The following is a 22,995-nucleotide window of genomic DNA, read 5'->3' as shown; positions in this document are numbered from 1 at the left end:
AAGCAGGAATTGAAGCTGCATTGAACTCACAGTGCTTGCATGTGTACGGCATTTTGATGGGATAACCTCGATAGCTATGTTTGGTAGCGCTCAACACAGCATTGGTGGCTTCAAAATAACAGCAAACTAAAACTATTTTCGTTTAGTGCTAGTAGAAGGTACTTACAGATATTTTCTGGAAGTCCTGCTTGGACGTTAAACCAGCCACTTCTCTCCCACGGCGCAAAAATCCCAGGAGCAAGGCTTTGAAAAGTAAAATTCTTCTTCTTCTTCTTCTTTTAGTTGAAAGTAAACTAAAATTGAAAAGTACAGCATATAAGCTTGTCTGTCGCTGTGTATTGAAGTGTGCAGAGCGGCAGCAGGCGGGACCAGGTGTGTTGACTACACGCTGTCTTGGCGCAATGCTTGGTGCTCAGAGAAGCACCGTCAAGTCAGCAGCCAGAAGGAAATGGAAACTTCCGGTTCTTGCCTTCAAAATAATGCAATTTAAATAAAAGCATCCTTGCGAGTCATTGTTTTTGGTGTGTGAAATACCCCAAGTACCAAAGAGAAAAAGGAAACATTTGCAGAGAAACCTGTTGTAAATTAACATGACATTTTCTTTTACATATCACAGACAAATTGGAGGAATGTCTGCTGCCTTCGAAAAGACCGTTTTAACCCATAGTGAGTCTACAGTTATGTACACCCAGTAGCATTTATGTAGCCTAATGTTTTTATTTATTTACCTATGCAGTAATAAATTTGTGATTTTATTTTGAAGGTAAAAATCGCCTAGCTTCCGTTTTCAGGTCTTTGGCAGCTGCAAGAGGCCTCTCAAACCCTCTCTAATGGCTCGTTAATTAACTGAGCTGCAGCCTGCCAAATAGTATTGTACCTTTGCTGACTTGTTGAAAACAAGGTTTTTATTTAAATCAGAACACCTATGGACACACTACAAACATCATAGCCTGATAACCTAAACCTGCCCTGTTCAAAAATGAAATTAAAGCTTGGCAGTGGAGTTTGCAGGCCATTATGGGCCACAACATAGTGTGAGGTTCTCAAACTTTTTCACATCAAGCACCCCTAAACTGACACAAAAACCACGGAGGACCCCCATTTGATAATATTTTGCTTTGAGATGTTTTATTAAAGAAAATGTATGATATCACTCACTGATGACATCACAATGATGTCACAATATCTATGACATCATCAGTAGTCACAGGACCTACAGGTGACAGGTGACTACATCATTGGGAGCAGTGATGTCATCAGTGATGTCACATATTGATGACATCATCAGTCTATATGACTTCATTAGCATAATGTATATGCCATCATCATATACATTGTGACATCATCAGTGGTGACATCCAGCCACAGTTTGAGATGTCCCTGCTTGGGAAGCCATTGCTCCCTAATTATGTCACTCAGTATCGTGACACTGATGATGTCATCAATATGTCACATCACTGATGACATCACTGCCCTAATGTCCCGAGGAGGCTGATGACATCACACTCGAGGCATCCATCGTCCATTTTTGGCAGAATAGCATGCATTTGAAATCGCAATAATTGTGTATGTTCCGGCGCCCGCCATTTTGAAACAGTAAAAGCGATTGGCACCAAACACAAATCTACCGGTACTCGTCTGGGACCCATGTACAACATATTAAAAGAGCGGAGTGCTAACACAGCCTCTACTGAGAGGATTAGAGAAGCGTGGCAAGGGAAACTTGGTGTTGATTTATCTGACATTATTTGGGAAAGGAGTCTGTCTGTGGTACAACTCTGTTCAGTTAATAGCAGACACCAGCTGATCCAGTTTAAAGTCGTTCACCGTTTGCACTATTCTAAGCATAAGTTGCACAGGATCTACCCTTCCGTCTCACCACTGTGTGACAGGTGTCAGGTGTCAGAGGGCACTCTGTCTCATGCTTTCTGGTATTGCCCTTCACTGACAGGATTCTGGGCAAAAATATTTGACTCGTACTCTAAGGCCTACAAAGTAACCCTTCAGCCGGAGGCAGAACTCGCCATCTTTGGCTGCTCAGAGTCCTCTCTGAACTTCCCTACAGTTGTGCAACAGTCTCTGACACTGGGGACAATTGTCGCCAAAAAACAAATTTTGAAGGAATGGAAGTCCCCCTCTTCACCTCCTTTTCAATTGTGGTTAATGGACATGATCTGTGTTGTACGGATGGAGAGGCTCAGGTTCCTGAGAACCGATTCACTTGGGAAATTTCTGGCGATCTGGGACCCGTTTCTGGCCTACCTCGAGGAGGTTAGGAGAGATGGGTGACTCGCCTGGCTGGATTCTTAGGGACACCCCACATTTCTTTCTTTTCTTTTAAGCACATATGCACCTTGTGTGGCTGGTAGCACCATGTTGTGATATTGAATGTTGATTATGTTTGTGTTTTTTGATTTTTGATTTTTTTTTTTTTGTGTCTGAGCCTGTTTTGTCTTGTTTGTGTAACTGTTCTATTGAAAAATTGAAAATAAAATATATAAAAAAAAAAGAGCGGAGTGCTATCATGTTCAGAATAAGTTTTGCTCACATTGGACCAAGTATGGCAGATATTACGACTTAAGGGCCAAACACCATCCTGAGCAGAGCTGGATCAAAGGGGGAAACAAATTCTGAAGGATTTGTGGTTTATTGTTCTGTATTCTCGTATAGAAGCCTTAAGTGAACAATTGGGCCAAATCTGGGGTGTCGGCGGGCGAAGGGGCCCTTTTTTTGGCAAAAAAGCATTTTATGATGATGAGATTCCTCACGAAAGTGCTTTCTCGCTATTATACAGGCTCCTGAAGGCACAACGACCCCAGATTTTGCACAGTTGATCAGTAAGCATGCCTGAACTACTGTGCAAAATCTGGGTTCATTCCGTCCTGCAAGGCCAATATAGGGGCCAAAAAGCTGTTTTGGCCTCACTTTGTCTAAAGACAAAACATTGCTTTTTTAAGATAATACGGGCCAGCAAAGGCGAAAAGAGCCCAATTTTTGCACACGTGATTGGAATCCAGGTCTAAACTAGTGTGCAAAGGCTGGGGTCATTCCGTCCAGTGGAGGCAATGCTATCACTGAAAAGCTGTTTTTGGGCCTCGTTCAATCACAAAAAAATGCTTTTTGGGGATAATACGGCCCCGTGAAGACAGAAAGACCCCAGGTTTTGCACAGGTGATGGGAGGCCATCATTAAACTAGTGTGCAAAGTCTGGCGTAATTCCGTCGAGCGGGGCCAGTTTAGGGGCCAAAAAGCAGTTTTTCATCAAGTTTTGGCAGAATTGACCACATTTAATGGGCGTGCGGACCAACTTCCTGTAAGCATAACTTCACCAGATGTGGCTCACAACTAGCGCACATTCCAAAGCCTACTGTCAGCAAATTCTAGCCAAATCGAAGCTACGCTCAGAGAGATAGCCCCCGGCACAGCTGACCAAGTCACAGAATCTATGTGAAATCCTGAGTGTAACGGCCAAATTGAACCTGGTTTGTATTTCTTGTGTGCTTATTTGAGTGTAATATGTCCAGGGGTTAGGGTTAGTGACTTGTGACACGCTGTGCCGATTACCTGGGCTCAGGTGGTCTATAAATGTAGCTTCTGCCCTGGGATTGGTAGGTGTTTTGACTCCGGAAGGGCGAACAGTTTTTACCGCACTGCTGTGCTACATGCCGTTGATTTTGTTTTGTGCTATTTTGTTTGCTATGTTGGGATATTCGTGGGTCGATAAATTGATTATTGTTTGCCTGTTCCTATTCCTACGATGGAATAAATGGACTGGTTTCCGCACTATAAACAACTGTTTGGATCCTTTCATCAGCAGCACATCACAAACTGGTATCGTAACAACATCACCACAGCTAGCGAGTCAGCCACAACTCAACCCGGTAATCAAGCACCTCGGTGGCTCATAGTATAGGACTAGGGCCTGCCTCAGCATTAGTAAAAACCCTGCCAAATTCACAACCCGGACTTTGTTTTGTTTGTTGGATACGTCACGTTTGTAACGTTACGTTACGGAGGAGGAGGGAGAGCTGCCAGGACAGGCCGGGTAGCCAGCGTTGCTAACGCTACTAACGTTTGGATTAACGTGGATGATTTTGGATTACGCGATCGCTGCGCCAGTGGGACCGGGAGACCTGCTACGGACAGGCCGCAGCTAGGCTCATCTCGGCTGGCCTTGCTGGCGCTGCAGTCAACCGAACCGGAGGAGGACCAGGTGATCTGCCGCGGACAGGCCGGGGTAGCTGCTTGGTGCTTGGCCTCTCGGCTAAGGTGGAGGACGTCTGCATCCATTCATAGGGGGTGGATACAGACACGCAGGAGCTACAGTGCTAATGCTATTTAGCCACCTGTGGAGTATCCAACACATTGGAGGTATTGACTGTTCGCTTTCCATTGACTGTTCATGCGAACGGACTATAGGACTGACGTTGCACCATGTCGTCCGGAGCGGTGCACGCCAATATAAAGGAAAAGGTGTTTAATCATGGTGGTATGGATCTTGGTGAATTGTTTGTTGTATGTGCAAAAGCTAAATCTATTAATGAAGGTAGTGTATTTGAAAAACGTAATGTTGTTGTGGGTGATGTTCATCCTGATGTCAGTGTGTCTAACCATGACAGTAAACACTCCAGTAGTTGTAAAGGTGTTAGGTCAAGCACCATATCCAAAATGATCATTCAGACAGAGGCTGAAAGGGCAGCACTTGTGATCTGTGCAGCAGCTTTAAAGGAGAAGCATGCTCGGGAGGACGAAGCAAGGGTGCTGAGAAGGCAAGCCGTGGAGGAGCGGCAACTACAGCTGAAGAGGAAGTTGGAGCAGCTCGATATCGACACTGAGCTAGCGGTTTGTGATGCTAAGCTGGCAGTGTTTCGTGCAGCTGAGCACAAACGTTCCTCTCGAGTGTCCTCAAAGAGGAACACACCACCACAACCTACACAACAACCGGAGCAGCAGCCGCAGCAACCCTCACAATCACCACCACCACAGGCCGATCTGCAGCAGGAGAAGGTCGGTGAGATCTACGCCTCCATGAGAGAGTCGAACCCGCGGGAGCAGGGGGCCGTCGTTGAGTTTGAGGCCTCCACGAGGGAGGAGGAACCGCAGCAGGAGGCGGCGGTGATCTGTGAGGTTCTGGAGGAGGAACCGCAACAGGAGCGGGAGGTGGCAGCTGTCTGTGTGGTTCTGGAGGAGGAACCACAGCAGGAGCGGGAGGAGGACGCCCACCAGGCCGACCTACAGCAGGAGCGAGAGGCGGCGCTCGGTGAGGCAAACCCACAACAGGAGCGGGAGGAGAAGCCACATCAGGTGTTGGAGGAGGCTTTTAGTGACGTTGATGCTTCCATGGCTGAAAAGGAGTGGTGCCAGGACCGCTCACTTCTTCCAGCCAGCCGAACCTGCTGCGACGGAGAGGCGATGGAGCAGCCGGCCTCTCGTCGTTTGGCAGTGCTACAAGAGAAGGAGCAACATCCTCGCCCCCCAGAACGGTGTCTTCAGCTGGAGGAGAGATGCACCGTGGAGCTGGACAGTATGTGCTCTGACCTTAAACCTCCTTAGTTGTCTTTCGTTAATTAATTTGGCTCTATGTTTATTTTGTGTAATTGCTCCTGACCTCCTGTCATTCTCAATTAAGGAGCGGGTGTGTAACGGCCAAATTGAACCTGGTTTGTATTTCTTGTGTGCTTATTTGAGTGTAATATTTGATGTGTCCAGGGGGCGTCGCTGTGCCGATTACCTGGGCTCAGGTGGTCTATAAATGTAGCTTCTGCCCTGGGATTGGTAGGTGTTTTGCTGTCATGGATGTAATGGCTGCAGTCTGTCTGGTGGAGCTGATCTTTGGTGGTCAGTGTAGTCATCCATAGTCTAGGAGGGAATCCTCCATTGTGAAATAGTTTATTGAATGACACATCCCAAAATTAGAAGTATGAAAAGGATCATTATGCCTATTTCAACTTTTATTGGAAAACATCCCAATTACACATTGAAATGTACAATACTACACTGGCTACTGTGTTTTTATACAGTAGTCTCTTTCTACTATGATTTTTCACAGTAGTGATTTTACTATACTGTGATTTTCCACAGTGTTGAAAGGGCTACTGTGATTTTCCACAGTGTTGAAAGGGCTACTGTGATTTTCCACAGTAGTAGTGCTTAAGCTACTGTGATTTTCCACAGTAATGCTTGGACTACTGTGATTTTCTACAGTAGCCCTTTACTAATGTGATGGTCTACAGTAGTGATTGGACTACTGTGATTTTACACAGTAGTGTTTAAACTACTGTGATTTTCTACAGTGATGCTTTAACTACTGTGATTTTCTACAGAAATGCTTTAACTACTGTGCTTTTCTACATTAATGCTTTGACTACTGTGACGTTCTACAGTAGTGATTGGACTACTGTGATTATACACAGTAGTGGTTAGACTGCTGTAATTTTCTACAGTAATGCTTTAACTATTGTGGTGTTCTACAGTAGTGATTGGACTACTGTGATTATACACAGTAGTGGTTAGACAGCTGTAATTTTCTACAGTAATGCTTTAACTATTGTGGTGTTCTACAGTAGTGATTGGACTACTGTGAGTTTACACAGTAGTGGTTAGACTGCTGTGATTTTCTACACTAATGCTTTAACTACTGTGATTGTCTACAGTAATGCTTTAACTACTGTGATTTTCTACAGTAATGCTTTGACTACTGTAATGTTCTACAGTAGTGATTGGACTACTGTGATTTTCTACAGTAGTGGTTAGACTGCTGTGATGTTATACAGTAATGCTTTAACTACTGTGATTTTCTACAGTAGTCCTTTACTATTGTAATTTTACACAGTAGTTATTGGACTACTGTGATGTTACACAGTAGTGCTTAAAACTACTGTGATTTTCTACAGTAATGCTTTGACTACTGTGACTTTCTACAGTATCCATTTACTACTGTGATGTTCTACAGTAGTGATTGGACTACTGTGATTTCACACAGTAGTGCTTACACTGCTGTGATTTTCTACAGTAATGCTTACACTGCTGTGATTTTCAACAGTAGTCCTTTACTACTGTGATTTTACACAGTAGTGATTGGACTGCTGTGATTTTACACAGTAATGTTTAAATTACTGTGATTTCCTACAGTAAGGATTGGACTACTGTGATTTTCTACAGTAGTCCTTTACTACTGTGATTTTCTACAGTAAAATATTTTTTACTGTTGAATATACAGTGTACTACTGTACAAACTATGTACAGTAATAAACTGTGCATAACACAGTGAATTACTGTGGATTTCACAGTGATTTTTTACAGTGTAGCCAATCGCAATGCAATATGGACCGCTCCAGCTCAGAACCGTAGCTTTTACAGCACCAGACACGGCTATTTCCTCGTTCATTCAAAGCCATCTACTACTATGTCAGAATCAAAATCCGCATTGGATATTATTAGTCTGTTCCCGAATGACTGTCTAAAGTTACCACTTTTATTCACATCAGTCATTTATTTGAAGAGCAGTTTCTGCCTCCACGTATCCTACAGCAGCTGAATTCACCCTCTCAATAAACTGCGAGTGGAAGTAATGTGTAATGTCTCAGTCCAAAATCCGTAGCCTGTGTATAGACCAATTAGGCTCAACGAATAATAATGATGTCATGATGTGTTTAGTCGCACTGATTGAATAATTCCTATAGGCTATCAATAAAAAAAAGAATGATAATAAAATAAAAAAAGGCTTCTGAACGGAAGCGACACGGTACGTGCGGGCATAGATTTCATTTATAAAAAATAGCCTATTTTGTGGTCACATATATTGTCAGCAGTCGCATATCTCCATATTTCATATAATGATGCTGGAAATATGAAGTTCAATCACATCATACAGGCCAAAAGCAACACAGTTGCAGCTGCAAAATGCAGGAGTAGCCTAGATATGAATCATCTTAACTCATTGAATGTCTCATTGAATGTCTAAACACACTGGCCATGAGGCCAGTTTAGGACTGCCAATATTTAGCACAGGCCAAAGATTTTCATAATTGTTGGTCATCTTTCAAGACCCACAGTAAATTATCTATTAGCACCAAAGTGATTTGCAATACCTCAAAATGAAGATGTACGTCTCTGGGTTCACCAGGGAATAAAAAGTGAGCTTTTAGCAGGTTCTGTACTCTACTTATAGCCATTTATATACACCCTGTTTTCACCAAAAAGGTCTCTCTGAGAAGACAAACAGGAGAAAAGGCCATTTTTGTAAAGCACACAATCTCAGGCAGAACTCGCTCTCAATTCTTTTATTTTGAACTGTATTGACATCAGACATGTAAATATTATTCATTATGACACAAATGACAAAAAATATATATATATATATATATATATATACATGAAGTGCTTTTTTTACATTCAACAATACAGTTTACTCAGTGTGAGTGAGTGTGCAGACAGACACACAGACAGACAGACAGACAGACAGACAGACAGACAGACACACACACACACACACACACACACACACACACACAGAGAGAGAGAGTTCTGTCCACAACTGCTGCTGGATTGCACCTCCTTCCCCCACAAATTAGCATAGGAGGGGAACACCCATCTGGTCTGAGATCAGCGTCTAGCCTCCTCTGCCTCTGCATCGTTTTCCTCCTCTCATTCGGGCTGGGACGAATGCTGCGACACAGGAACAGGTCCGGCTTGGCTTTGGGACCAGGCGCTGGAACCGGATCGATCATGTTCATCACGGGTTTGACTACCGCGAACAAATCAATCCAGGTTCGCCCTGCAGCAAGGCGACCAGTGCAGCGCGCCGAGGGGCGTTTCAATGGCGTTTCTCCTCTGCACAAGGAAGCGCGTTTCTCTGTTTTTCCTCCTGCTCATTTCAAACAACAGCTGCAGTATGTGTTTGATTGCGTGTTGTCAGCTTGTCTTTGAGGCTAGGGACCTGATAACATGTCACAGGCTGGGGAAGTCTTTGAACTATGCGCTGTACTAATAAAAACAAAAACAGGTCAAACACGTCATTGGCGGGGAGGGCTATTTCTGATAACACGTCAAAGACGTCTTTGGCGGTGAATGAGTTAATATGGGATCGCCTGTGTGCAGGTGATCCCATATTAAATTGCTTAGATGTAGTAGGCTATTCCAGCATGTAGGCTATGACCATTTCAATTCCAACCCAATGTCAGTCTCAGCTCCATTGCGCACACGGCACCGTGCGCTTTGGAGACGTTTATGTAACCTTTTTATGCCGGTTTAGTGATATTTCTCCACTCACTATTCAGCTGCAATCGATCAGCGGGGTCAAACAACGTATCTAGGGTTCTTGAGAGCACAAAAATGAATATATAAAAACATATTCCAAAGTGGTAAGTAGGGCTTAATTAAAATAGCCAACAAGTGCAAGGCTTTAGTCCTTGATTTATTCAACATTACAATACGTGCTCCTTCCTCGATGGGAAACTCGTCCAGAAAGGGGTTGGCCATTTTTCCAAATTGCTGATTCGATTGGTTCGTGGGCAGTGTATTTAAGGTCTAATCTTATCCTTGCAACTTAACCTGCTGCGGACCAGGTTAAGTGTGAAGCATAAGTTGCTATGGAAATATATGTCGGTAAGAAGTTAACTTGCTTTGTAGTACGGCTAAACCAGGTTTAAACCCAAACTTATCAGGATCAACCTAAATCTTGCTTTGTAGTACAGACCTCTGGTCTAAATGATGACATTGATTTCTCTCCATTTTAAGTTTGAAGAGTTTTAATGCTGAATTCCATAAGTCTACTGTGGCTCAATGTGAGCTTGAGATTGTTTTTTGTTCATTTTGGGTTTTTTCTCAGCTACGTATACAGTAACAGACGAGTCAGATGAGTCTCGGAAGGTGACTCTTCTGGGTCTGCGTGTGGTGGGATTCAGCCATTGGTATACGTGGAATTCCAAGACTCGTCCCCGGATTACACCTGCTCCAGAGGAGAGGACTCAGAGGGAGCCGGTCATTCCACCTCGGCCTCCACATCATCAGCCTCCTCTTCATCAGTTTCTTTTTAGGCCAAGGCCGTTAAACACAAAAAGGCCGGCCTAAACGTGGCTCCAACATGCCCCCCCTCCTGGACGCAGCGCCCCACTTCCAGACCCGCTACCAAACCAGGATGATCAACTCATACCAGTAATTAACCTGTCTAGTAAGTCCCTCTCCCAGCCCCACCTAGATCTGCTCTCCAAAGGTCTGTCATTTGTGCCCACTGCTAAGTACCAACCTTTCAACACTAGAATTAATGTGCATAAATTAATACGCAAACTCAGACTCAGGTTATACTTTAGACACCACACGAGCACTGACAGTACCCCCCCCAGCCCTCGCTCCCCCCTCCTCCTTTACACCACCGGGCAATATAGATTCAGCCATAGAAACATATGGCTCTTTTCCACCACATTTTACAGCCCTGCACAGCCCGTCACCACTCGGCTCTACTTGTTTCAACTCGATGGACGTTCTGTCTCGACCGCCATTCATCTGCCCCCGCCCACAACTGGTCATCATAGCGACCATCCGCCCATGTTCCGAAGTAGGCTATAACAACGTTACAATTAAATCCATACACATAACTTTTAAACTGTTTATGAAATACTGGTGCCTCTACATGACCTACAGTGTGTGTGTGTGTGTGTGTGTGTGGGCAGGATGGGTTAAATGCAGAGGACAAATTTCACCGGCCACCGTCAGCATGTGTGTGTTGTGGCCCTCCGTGCATGTGTTGTAGTGTGTGTTTTTTTTATCGTTTTTTAATCGTTAATCTTTTTTTTTAATCGTTTTTTTAATCGTTTTTTTTTTTTTTTTTTTATGTTTTTTTTTTTTTTTTAATCGTGTGTGTGTGAGAGAGAGAGAGACAGAGAGAGAGAGAGCAGTGCTGGCATGACCACAGTCCTGATCCTGGCCTGAGCTGCCAGCTCATAGCATCACAGCATGTTGGGCTGGTGTTACAGTGTACATGGGCAAATGTGACAATCGGCCAGGAGAATGGATATCACTTTGTTGTCAGTCAAAACTCACATGCGCTGCGTGGGGGACGGGCGCGAAGGACGGGGGTTTGCGCTAGAGTGAAGCCTCTACCCCAGCGGCCTCTCACCAGGCAAGACTGTGGCTTCACCAGAGCGCCTGCGGCCTAGCGGAGCCGATGCAGCACCAAGCGCTTTCTGAGAGCAGCAGACTTGGACAATTGAAACCACCGCCACAATTTTATTTCACCAGAGGCGAAGGCAGCAACACAAACGACTGATGGAAAAGCATAACAGAAGAGAAGGTAAGCCCCCACTAAACTGGTATGCAGCGCTACATTGACAGTCAGTAGGATAGACAGAGTAAACACGATTCTGCCTGACCAATCAGTCGTCTACAATGTTTTCACGTCACCGTATGAACCCGGGTTCGCAGAATAGAACCCCGACGAGGCAGGGACGAAAAGTAGCACGACTCAGCCCCAAATCAAACCGGGCTGGGCCAGTTTTTACCGGTGGGATGAGACCATTTATCGAGTCGAGCGGAGCGGGACCGCGCTACTACCTGCGGTGGGATTGGGCCAATACAGCAAACTTGTCCACCAGGACATCGCTGTTTTCGAACGGAGCATCCCCCCTGTCAGGCAGAATTTATCCCGCAGGGAAAGAGATGCGCTCTTAGAATTACAACAGGATAATTCCATTGTGATCCGACCTGCAGACAAAGGTGGAGCGGTCATCTTACAGAACATGTCAGACTATAATGCAGAAGCTATGCGCCAGCTCTCAGATCCCACCACATACAAACACTGTAGCAGCGACCCCGGGCCTCGTACCCGTGTTATTATCAAAACACTGGTTGATGATGCACTGCAGGCTGGCCACATCAACAAGCGGGACCACAGATTCCTTCTGCGTAAACACCACAGGACCCCAGCTCTTTATCTCCTTCCAAAAATCCATAAAAATATCTCCCCCCCACCCGGGCGTCCGATTTGCTCTGGGAATGAGTCCCTCCTTGAGCCCCTCTCCAAGTTTGTAGACCAGTATATACAGCCTTTCATGCATAGACTACCAGCCTACACCCGCGACTCCTCTGACTTCCTCCGCATTATTAATGAATTAGATATAGATGTGTCATCTGTTAGACTGGCCACCATGGACATCGATTCTCTCTACACTAACATTCCACAACAGGCGGCTATTGAAATCATTAAACAAACATTGACAGGCAGAACATCTGCAACCCCCCCCAATGAACTCATAGCCTCTCTGGCTGAAATTAGCCTATATCACAATTACTTCCTATTCAATGGCGACTATTATCTACAGACCTCGGGGGTAGCTATGGGGTGCGCGGCAGCGCCTAGCATAGCCAATCTGTAAGTGGGTGCGTTTGAGAGGGACTTTGTGCTGAACCCCAGCGTCAACCCGTTCATCAGCTCCATTAGGCTATGGCGGAGATATATTGATGACGTTTTCATAATTTGGCACGGCTCTTCCTCATCCCTGGTTGAGTTCCACACCCTGCTCAACACTTGGAACCCCCACCTCCTTTTCACATTAGACCACCAGCCTGATCGGATCCACTTCCTGGATGTGTCTGTGTACAAACACAACACCAAATTGTATTCATCCATCTACCGCAAGCCCACAGATATAAATACTCTGCTCCACGCCACCAGCTATCACCCCTCACACCTGAAAGATAACCTGCCCACCGGTCAATTCATGCGCCTGCGCAGACTTTGCAGTGACAGAAGTGATTTTGTTCATGAAGCCACTCACATGAGACTATGGTTCCAGGAGAGAGGATATGTGCGCAGACCCATTTCCCACGCATACAAACGTGCTCTCCATTCCACATTCTTCTGCAGCCCAGAACCCCCGGACCCCAGCCCCCCCAGAGTCACAGCTACCCTCCAATACTCACCCCTCGCCAATAAAATCAAACGATGCCTGCTAAAACATTGGAGAGTACTGCAAGTGCATGAAACATTTACCACTCCCCCCAGAATAGCCTTTACCAGAAACAACAACATCAGAGACAGCCTGGTTAAAACGCTCCACAACCCCTTATCGACTCAACCCACCATTGACTCCCTGCCTCCCCCGGTTGGTCACTTTCCATGCGGACACTGTACCTGCTGCCCCCAAACCAGCAAAACAAAATCCCTTTCGTTCCCTAACGGGGTTACTGTACAGTTGAAACACCTGCGCATCACAGGGGGTAGTTTACGCTATCGTCTGTGCGTGCCCGCTGCCCCTCTGGTACATCGGCAAGACAAACCGGCCTTTACGCACACGCGTAACGGAGCATAAGAGCACCATCCGCCACCGCGACACAAAAGCTCCTTTTGGTGGAGCACTTCCTACAACACAACCACTCTGACACTGACCTACGGTTCTGGGCACTGGATATTGTTAGACCGCATCCGAGGGGCGGCGACTTGGACAGATCTCTTCTACAGTGTGAGGCCCGTTGGATTTACTCTCTTAATACTGTCAGCCCTCACGGAACTAATGAGGAGCTGGACCTAACTTGTTTCATATAGCGTATCATTTCCCCTGTTGCTCTCTCTCTCTCACCTCCCCCTCTCCCACAGGACGTCATTGACTTTGCTTATAGGCTATGTCATTTTTTTCCCTATAGCCTATATAGGCCATCTTGACTGGTTGCATATAGCCTTCTCTGCAGTAGTGTTTATATCCTCATCTTGTGTTTATATCCTCTTTGTGCGTATTCATGTTGTTATTATATGCGTGTGTTGCTTTATGATGGCCCAACCTTCAATATGATGTCATAGCACTGCCCATCTCACGTCATTGCCTCTGAACTGTGCCACGTATGTCTCTTATACTCAGGTGCGGTGGCCGACGCCCAGCTATTCCAGCCTGATGAAGACCCTGTGTGGTTGAAATGTGCGTAGCGTTTTGTTTGCCCGTGTACCCTTTTGAAGATATATTATGTTTGTAACACTGCTGTGTACACGAATATATTACTTCGGGATTAAATACTATTCTTCAAAAATTCAAGGAGCTCCCTTCGTAATTTTGTTTACTATTTTGCCTGCTGAGCTGCCTTGGTCTCTGTGCTCCCTCACTACATTATCAGTAAAATATTATTACAATATCAGCCAGGACAGTTTACTACATTAATGTTGAAGTTATTACATTATTAGGTTTATTACATTTTTGATCAAGTTAAAGTGCAGATTTTACTACATTTTCAAGATATGATTATGTTATTGAGTGCTACAGTCCTCTTACGTTGTGTCTGGGGATCCAGGTTCATTACTGAACTGTGGAGGTATGCCTTTAGACCAGTCACTCTTACAGCTGGGTGCTGGAGACTCTGCTCTCTGCCTGTGGTACTGACCTCTGCAAACACAAATGTTTGATACATATCATCATTAGTTCTAGTAAAGACAGACAACAATGGATGTGACGTTGTCACATTGTCACTGTTTCTGCCCATCTGGAGTTTTAGGGTTTATTAAATTTTGTATCAAGTTAAGTGCAGATTTTACTACATCTTCCAGATATTATTATGTTATTATTATTATTATTATTATTATTATTATTAATATTATTATTATTATTATTATTATTATTATTATTATTATTATTATTATTATTATTATTATTATTATTATTATTGTGTTGAGTGCTACAGTCCTCTTACTTTGTGTCTGGGGGTCCAGGTTCATTACTGAACTCTGGAGGTTTGCCTTTAGAGTGGTCACTCTTACAGCTGGGTGCTGGAGACTCTGCTCTCTGCCTGTGGTACTGACCTCTGCAAACACAAATGTTTGATACATATCATCATTAGTTCTAGTAAAGACAGACAACAATGGATGTGACGTTGCACACTGTCACTGTTTCTGCCCATCTGGAGTTTTAGGGTTTATTAAATTTTTTACCAAGTTAACTGCAGATTTTACTACATTTTCATGATATTATTATGTTATTGAGTGCTACAGTCCTCTTACTTTGTGTCTGGGGGTCCAGGTTCATTACTGAACTCTGGAGGTTTGCCTTTAGAGCAATCACTCTTACAGCTGGGTGCTGGAGACTCTGCTCTGCCCTGCCCTGCCTCCATCTTCTGGACTTGAGTCAGTCTGAAACACACACACACACACACCTGTTAATCACCGTATTTATTTTAAAATATTATATTTATTTATTTATATAAGTCACTCTGTCGGTTGGTGTCAACAGAAAATTTCACCACATTTTTCACCCTTGGAGGCCAATATTTTGCATGGATGGAGGTCAAGTATGTGTGAAGGTGTGTGTTTGTGTTTATGCCAATTTGATAAAAGGGGGGGGGGGTTGAACTGCAGTGTGGCAGAGGATGGGCTGCCCTTACCATCCTGCATTTCACATAGTGGCATAAACACATGGCACAGTTGCATAAATGCTAAGGATGCTGGCTGGGAAGAACGGGAGGATTTCCATGCTGACCCATTGACCACGCATCTATGACAGACACCACCTGAATGTATTGTATTGATGATGTTAGTCCCTATAGTAGCCATTTCATTGTAGTGAACTTTTTAAACTTGACCTCACTGTATACAATGAGCTATTGTGTTCTCTAGACTAATCAAAACCTCAGTTGAGAGTTTTAAAAGACAGCTTAAAACTCACCTTTTTTTATATTGTGCCTACGGTGTGATTACACTGCGTAACCATGTATAGCAGCCCTTACTGGTTTGCACTTTTAATTTAGCATGTTACACATATATATATTTGGGATTATGCTTAGTTATGCCTGATCTGTTTATATTGATGCTTTGATGAGGCATCATGTCTGTGTTTACCTTGTATACTGTTTGTAGTTGTTCTCATATTATATTGCATTATGTTTTATTTGTATTTTCTTATTGTACAGCACTTTGTGATAGGTGCTATATAAATAAAGTTTGACTTACTCCTTGGTGGTTAGGGTCGAGACAGTGAGGATGATAATTATTCTGAGACTCTTTTACCCCTTCCAAATGCTCCCTATATTCCCAACCATTTTTGATTGACTCAAAAAAGATGATTTCACAACATTTGACAAGGAAAAGGAAAGATAGAGTGGATTTTGCTGTTCACAACATCAATGTTTATTACTGGGCAGCCGCAGCACAAGTTAAATCACTAGTTGTATGGATGTCAGATGAATGGCTCAATATAGAAACATCATCTTCTATCTTGGTACCGCTAAGGGACTGCCCGATATTTACGTGTGTTGGTCAGGGCGCCTGTTCGCGGCGGAAGGGAACTGATGGGAATAGTGTGATCCTTACACATGCTATGTCCTGCGCATGTCCGAAATTGGGCACCACACTCTGTTGGGTTCTCGGCAGCGCACTTCCCAAGTTTGAAGTCGATCAGATGAACGGTTCTCGAGATAAACCACCTTTTGTGTTAACAGTAGGTGGCGCTATGACTATGGGCATGTCCCAAATTGGACACTGCACTCTAGAGATGCACGGGTCACCAGAACCCTCCAGGTCCCGTGGGCTGGCCCGCCCCGCAGGCGGTCTGGGTTGGCAAAATATGAAAATTATTTGCCAACCCGGTGGGGGCGGGGCAGGATCAGAACATGACAAAGCAACATTATTAAATTATTTAGTTAGAGCAGTGAAACATGCAGAGTAACCCTTTATTAAGACGTGAACTCTCTCTCACACGTACACACAATTCTCGCATAATTCCACGCTACTGCACGACGCCATGACACCCCGTCTTCTGTTATTGTTTTGAGTGTGAGATCCCTAGCAGCAGAAATTTACATATTGTACGTTTAACGTAAAAAAAACTTTAAATAACTTAAATTTCTATTCTTGCGCAAAATATAAATTCAAGCACTTTCAATGACCTATGTCTATTTATGTCTATTTAAAAAAACTTTCAAGGCCTAAATTATTTTCTCAAATTCAGGAACTTTCAAGGATTTCAAGGACCTGCAAGTCAGAAACAAGTTGCAGACAGAACAGCTGCTCAGGTTTGGACCAGATTAAAGTGCAATCTGCACACACTGTGGACAGGGCCGTAACCAATGTTCCGAAATAGGGGAGGTCCAGCAAGGGGGCGCCGCCGAAATTTTTTTTAGTTTCCCCCCCCCCCTTTTTTTTGCCATATTTAGAGTAATACAGTATATCCTTTTAAATCAACATTAGGATTATACTGTTGTGATGTCATTATTCAGTATATTCTCTTTCATGTCACCACCTGCTCAGCTCTCCTGTCAACATAATTGTAACTAACAAACACAAACTGTTTTAGCCAAATTCATATCAAAATGACACCTACAAACACAGGTACACAACCCAAGCCGTACACAACACACAAAGTCATCATCGATAATAAAAAAAACATACAGAGGGACATTTATTTATTCCTGATAGGAACGATTGAAAAATGAAATAAAATATATTATGTTGTTTTTAACTTTACACCACCTCTTTTTGTTACTTATTGGGTCATGAAACTGAAACCATGCATATAGCCACCTGCATACCTGACTTCGGGAGCTTGGCAATTGGCATCATGCATGATTAGCCAGTAGCATCACACAGGTAACATTACTTAAGAGACAGACTAGACACTTACTTTCTTGGTTGTTGCTAAAAAATCTGTCAGTGTCACTCACTGTCTGTCGTTCACTCGCTCACTGTCTCGCAGCTCGCTCACCTTCAATTATCTCGCCAGGCAGACAGACAGTCATCACTCACCACCATGCTGCTGCTCTCTCAGAATCAAGTTACCGCGGACGCGGCGTCAGATGACTTCCTGCCTGACCTGCCTTTCGTTTGAAAATAAAAGCGATCCCGTGTTTTTCATGCTTTTCCATGCAGATTGTTTTATAAAAAAAATAAAAAAAAAATCCTCTGAAATATTAGGGGAGGTCCGGACCTCCCCGTCCTCATAGCTAGTTACGGCCATGACTGTGGATGCATGCCGCACTGTCATGGATGAAAGTGGAACAAAGAATAGCATGCAGCTTGGTAACCTTTCTGTTTAACATCTGGAACACTGGGAAACCACAGGGCTTATACACTCACAACTGTATACCCCACTAATAGTAGACATACAACAAGACAGGCAGGAGATGCTCGATTCACCCTACCTCTACCAAAAATGAATGCCCTGAAAAGGACGGTAATGTATAGAGCAGTGTATTTGTTGTTATTGGAATAATATACCTAGTAATATAACGATGGCAAGTAACGCATTTTTGTATAAAAAAAAAGTTAAAACATGCAGTGGTGAATAATGAGATAGCTTTAGGTCATTAAGTATTGTATTTTATTATGTTGAATTGTATTGTATTGTACTGCATTGTGATATGTTATATTATATAACACTACATAATATTCATTCATACACTTTTTGTAATATATGATATGTAATAGAGTGAGCTGATTCACTCTCTTTTTGTCTTTGTTAGTTATAATTATCAACTTGTCGACAATGTTATTGTATTATGTTTTTTTTATGTGTTTGGACCCCAGGAAGAGTAGGCTCACCTTGGTGCAGACTAATGGGCATCCACAATAAACAATAAACTGTTGTCTTTTTAATTATAATATCTGACAGAAAGATGGCCGCACAGTGTGTCAAACCAACTCAGAAATAATACTGCGTCATGTAGGCCTCCTTCGATCAGATCATCATCTCAGAATTAAAAGATAATTTTCTCATTTCATTTGGAAGAACCGGGCTGAGTTTGTACCATGTGAATGCAGTACACATAGTTCAGTAGAAAACAGACTCAGAGACTGTTACAGTCAAATAATAATAATGTTGTAATAATACTCACCCTGCCTCCATCTGTGCCTGCTCTGCTCTGTCTCAAAATGTCTGACTGCTTCATGAGCCACAGCGACACACCCAGATGCATACCTGAACAGGTATGTTATCAAACCTGATGCTCTTCATTTTGCATTGTAGGCTACTGTATACATATGGAGCATCTCCAAATGGGACAGGCCTCACCTTCAAGTGGGACGGTCCAGTGACAGGTAGTTTTCCCACCAACTCCAGTGAGAAGCCACTGGCACCTATCCACCTTCTATCTATTTACAGATAAATATGGAACATTTCATAAACAAAGATAACACATTTAAAGACACTAAATGTGATATTCAGCACTAGTAGAAGGCAGCAATCCACTGCTATATATCTAGAGACAGCCGAGTCATATTGTTGTGAGCAGTGAAGGAAGCCACACCCCATCCGTGTTATGAAAACAGGCTTGTTGTTTGCAGCCTGTCTAAGCGCTGGTCCGTCCGCTCGCTCCTTTGTGCGTGTGGCAGTAGCGGAGCGTACACTGGGGCAGAGGGTGCGCCCACCCCGGGCCCACTCGTCAGTGGGCCCCCATCCAATCTTTTTTTTCTTTCTTTTTTTTGCATGCCAGGCCAGGCCAGCCCAGGCCAGGCCAGGCCAGGCCAGGCCAGGCCAGGCCAGAGTGTGAGAGCAATTAAATCAATAGACAATAACATTGGTGTGTTTAAAATGAGCTATTCCACTAAAGGCTAAAACAGATTCAAACATGCAAAAAAGGCAAATTTTTCTTCGCTGCCGGCCTTAATTGAAAAAAAAAAATATATATATATATATATATATATAGTGGTTCAGAATACAATGCTTCAGCATGCGCAGGGACGCGTCATCAGTGATGTTACCTGGGGTCGTAAGGTGTTTCGGGTCTATCGAACATCATACACCCTCGCCCAGTAGACCCAGCCGAGGCCGATTAAGACCCCGACTCGCGTCCCAGAAGCAGCCGCTCACGGATCAGCCTTCCTACTCTGTCTGCAGCGTTGCCCGCGGAAGGGTTGATCATGCCCAATCCGCTGCAATAGAGCTAGTGCTACACCGCAGCATTGAAAGACCCTTCGGTGCATGGAGGGCTAAGGCTCTGTGGGTTTCTCCCGGCCGCGCTCCTCCTTCGTCTCACCAGACCTCCAAAAGGCAATCCTACTATGCCGCAGCCTAGACAAAGAGGATGCCTCAAGGAGGCCTGTGCGCTGCACGTCATTCGCCTGTGGCGAGCACCTCGCTCTAGCCTGAAGGACCCCAGGCCGCGGCAATCTTTATACAGCTTTTCAGGAGGCTAATCCGTAGCGTTTGTGGATTTTTCCCTCACGAGAGAGCCAGTCTGGGGTGCTAACCCATCCCGTACCGGGTGCCGTCTCTCCGGCCGTCAACTGTCTCTCCAGCTTGTCACCAATCTATACTTGGTTGTCACCTAGACTATTCCTAAGTGTCACTGCCATGGGAGCCATACACATACGGTTCAGAATACAATGCTTCAGCATGCGCAGGGACGCGTCATCAGTATACATATATATATATATATATATATATATATATATATATATATATATATATATATATATATATATTGGGGCCCCCTATCCCAATATATATATATATATATATATATATATATATATATATATATATATATATATATATATATATATATATATATATATATATTGGGATAGGGGGCCCCCCTAAGAGCTTCGCCCCCCCTGGGCTGATAGGGTTGCTCCGCCCCTGGTGTGTGGTGGTGTGGGTGTGGTTGAGTGGTTGACCCCCCCCCCCCATTTATAACTAAACAGAGACTGACAATGCGAGTTCATAATTATTTTATAAATATTACTCTAAAAGCTGCAAGAGTAATCTAGATAGGCTTTTTATCAGACATATTCTCCATTAGAAGTAACTAACAAAACTGTTCAAGTTGAATGAGTGAAATATTAGTCAAACACTGCTTTGTTTCATGAATCAGGTCTCACGCAGGCGCAGAACGTACGTCCTATAGCTGCCAGTCGTGTTTGCCTGGCTGTTTGGTTTTACTGTCACGTATCACTAGAGAACCCAAAAGCAGCTGGACAGGTGCAAAAAGTCAATGTTATTTATTGTTCAAAGTGGCAGCGAGGCTCTGGATGGCTTGCTGAGGCAACAGGCAGGCAGGCAGGCAGAGAATCCTGGGAACACAAAAAGGCATCAGGCAGGCAGACAGACAAGCAAAAAGGGCAACTGAAGGCTAATAGTTAAACCTAAAGACTGGCTGGTTTACAAACCGTCTATGGCAACGTTCCAGCGAGGACTGGTAGGCAGAGAAGGTTATGGTGATGATGATTGGTGATGACCAGCAGGTGTGAAGATTCTCATGAACAGCAGGTGTCATGGATGTGGAGTTGTGACAGAAATTAATAGTGCAACTCCACATGGTGCAACATAAAACAAGTAATAAATTCAATAAAATCTGTACCATGAACACATTCACAATAACAATAAAAAGCCACAGCAATTGTAATGTATGATACCAAGGCCAAAGTGAAAATGCTGAATATTGTATTATAAAAGTGTGAATGCTGTAAACAGAACAAATAAAGCATTGTTAAAGTGCAGGTATAGCCAAAAGTGAAGTGCTACTGTCTAAAAAAAAAAGGAGTTCTTGTGTTTCAGCTGAAGGAAGAGGTTATTGCAGTTGGGAATTTAAAGTGATTTTAGAGTGTGAATGGCTGTGGGTATGAAACTGTTGTTGAATCTGGATGTGTGTGATGTGACAGATCTGAAGCGTCTGCCTGACTGTTTGAACCATCAGTTCAAACAGATGGTGAGCGTGGTGTGTGGAGTCCTTGATAATGTTTATGGCTCTGCGGCGGTAGCGTGAACTGGTGATGTCGTCCAGGGAGGGCAGGGGGAGGCCGATGATCTTTTGTGCTGCCTTAATGACACGCTGCAAGGCCTTCCTGTTTGATGCAGAGCATCCTGCATACCACACACACACACACACACTTACTTGCTTACTTTGCTTATGGCAGTCCGTCGATGTCGACGATGACGTTGCTCCAAATGGAATTTGTGAGGTTGGTTATTGTAATGTCTTTCGCCTGTGCATAGCCAGGTGGCTGCTCAGACCGATGCGTGATCCGCAGATTTTGTCACAGGAGGGGCAGGGGAAGGCAGCAGTAGTGGTCGGTGGTGCTATGGCACGTTGGTGCCGCTGTGCACGCCGCTGTACTCTCCTCTCTGTGAACTTCTCCTGAAGACGAGTGATCCCCTGGTGACAGGTTGAGCTCCAGGTATGGCAATCAGCAGCCAGGGACTCTAGTGCTGGTGGTTTGATGTCACACTTCTTCAGGAGGGTTTTAATGTGGTCCTTGAACCGTTTTTTCTGACCCCCAGCAGACCTTTGACCGTCTAGGAGCTGGCCATACAGGATCTGTCGGGGTAGACGGTGGGCTGGCATTCGGATCACATGCCCAACCCATCTCAGATGTTTTTGGCCAAGGAGCCCTGTAATGCTGGGTGTGTTGGTCCGGTCATAGATTTCAGTATAGGGCACCCTGTCTTCCCATGTTAAGCCTAGGATCCTTTGGAGGCATCGGATGTGGAAGGCTTCTAGACTGTGGATGTGCCTCTGGTAGGGTGTCCAGGTTTCCGAGCCATGAAGCAGCGTGGAGAGGCAAACTGCCTTATACACATCTGCCTTGGTGGAGATGGTGAGGTTCCTATTCTGGAAGACCCTGGACCTTAGCCTTCCAAAGGCAGCAGAGGCCAGGCCGATGCGAGCCTGGACGTCATCGTCTATGGTGCAGGTTGATGACAGGGTGCTACCGAGGTAGGTGAAGTGAGGGGCGGTGGCTAATGGATGCCCGTCAAGGGTGAAGATAGGCGTGTTTGGCTGGGGAGTGAACTCCTGCACGAGTATTTGTGTTTTCTTAGTGTTGATCTGGAGACCAATGGCACTGTATAGGGAAGCGACCACATTTAGTGCACGTTGAAGGGACTCTGGTGAGTGGGCGAGTAAAGCACAGTCATCAGCATACTGTAGCTCCAGGATATGCTGAGTGGTGAGTTTGGTGGTGGCTTGGAGGCGACGTATGTTAAAGAGGTTACCATCCAGCCTGAACTGTATGCCAATCCCGTCTGTGGGGTCCAGGTATTTATGGGACAGGAGGGTGACAATGGAGATGAACATATTAAATATGGT

At 44.4% G+C, this 22,995-nt stretch overlaps 1 protein-coding gene across 1 annotated transcript in view; it reads right to left on the bottom strand.

Moving 5' to 3' along the window:
• Positions 1-18,833, bottom strand: part of LOC310795688 (protein NLRC3-like) — a gene marked incomplete at its 3' end in the record, with an annotated part of 260,674 nt that extends 241,841 nt beyond the window's left edge. Inside the window, exons 1-4 of the mRNA XM_083657757.1 lie at positions 18,802-18,833; positions 14,978-15,106; positions 14,671-14,781; positions 14,256-14,366 (exon numbers count right to left, since the gene is read on the bottom strand). Of these exons, the coding sequence (XP_083513883.1) occupies positions 14,256-14,366; positions 14,671-14,781; positions 14,978-15,106; positions 18,802-18,812 (362 nt within the window). The 5' untranslated portion in view covers positions 18,813-18,833. The remainder of the gene's footprint in view (positions 1-14,255; positions 14,367-14,670; positions 14,782-14,977; positions 15,107-18,801) is intronic.
• Between the last annotated feature and the right edge of the window lie 4,162 nt (positions 18,834-22,995).

The sequence above is a fragment of the Poromitra crassiceps genome (assembly GCF_964638095.1).
Source record: "Poromitra crassiceps genome assembly, chromosome: 21".
NCBI classification, from domain to species: Eukaryota; Metazoa; Chordata; class Actinopteri; order Beryciformes; family Melamphaidae; genus Poromitra; species Poromitra crassiceps.
This window is presented reverse-complemented; position numbering and strand designations above follow the sequence as displayed.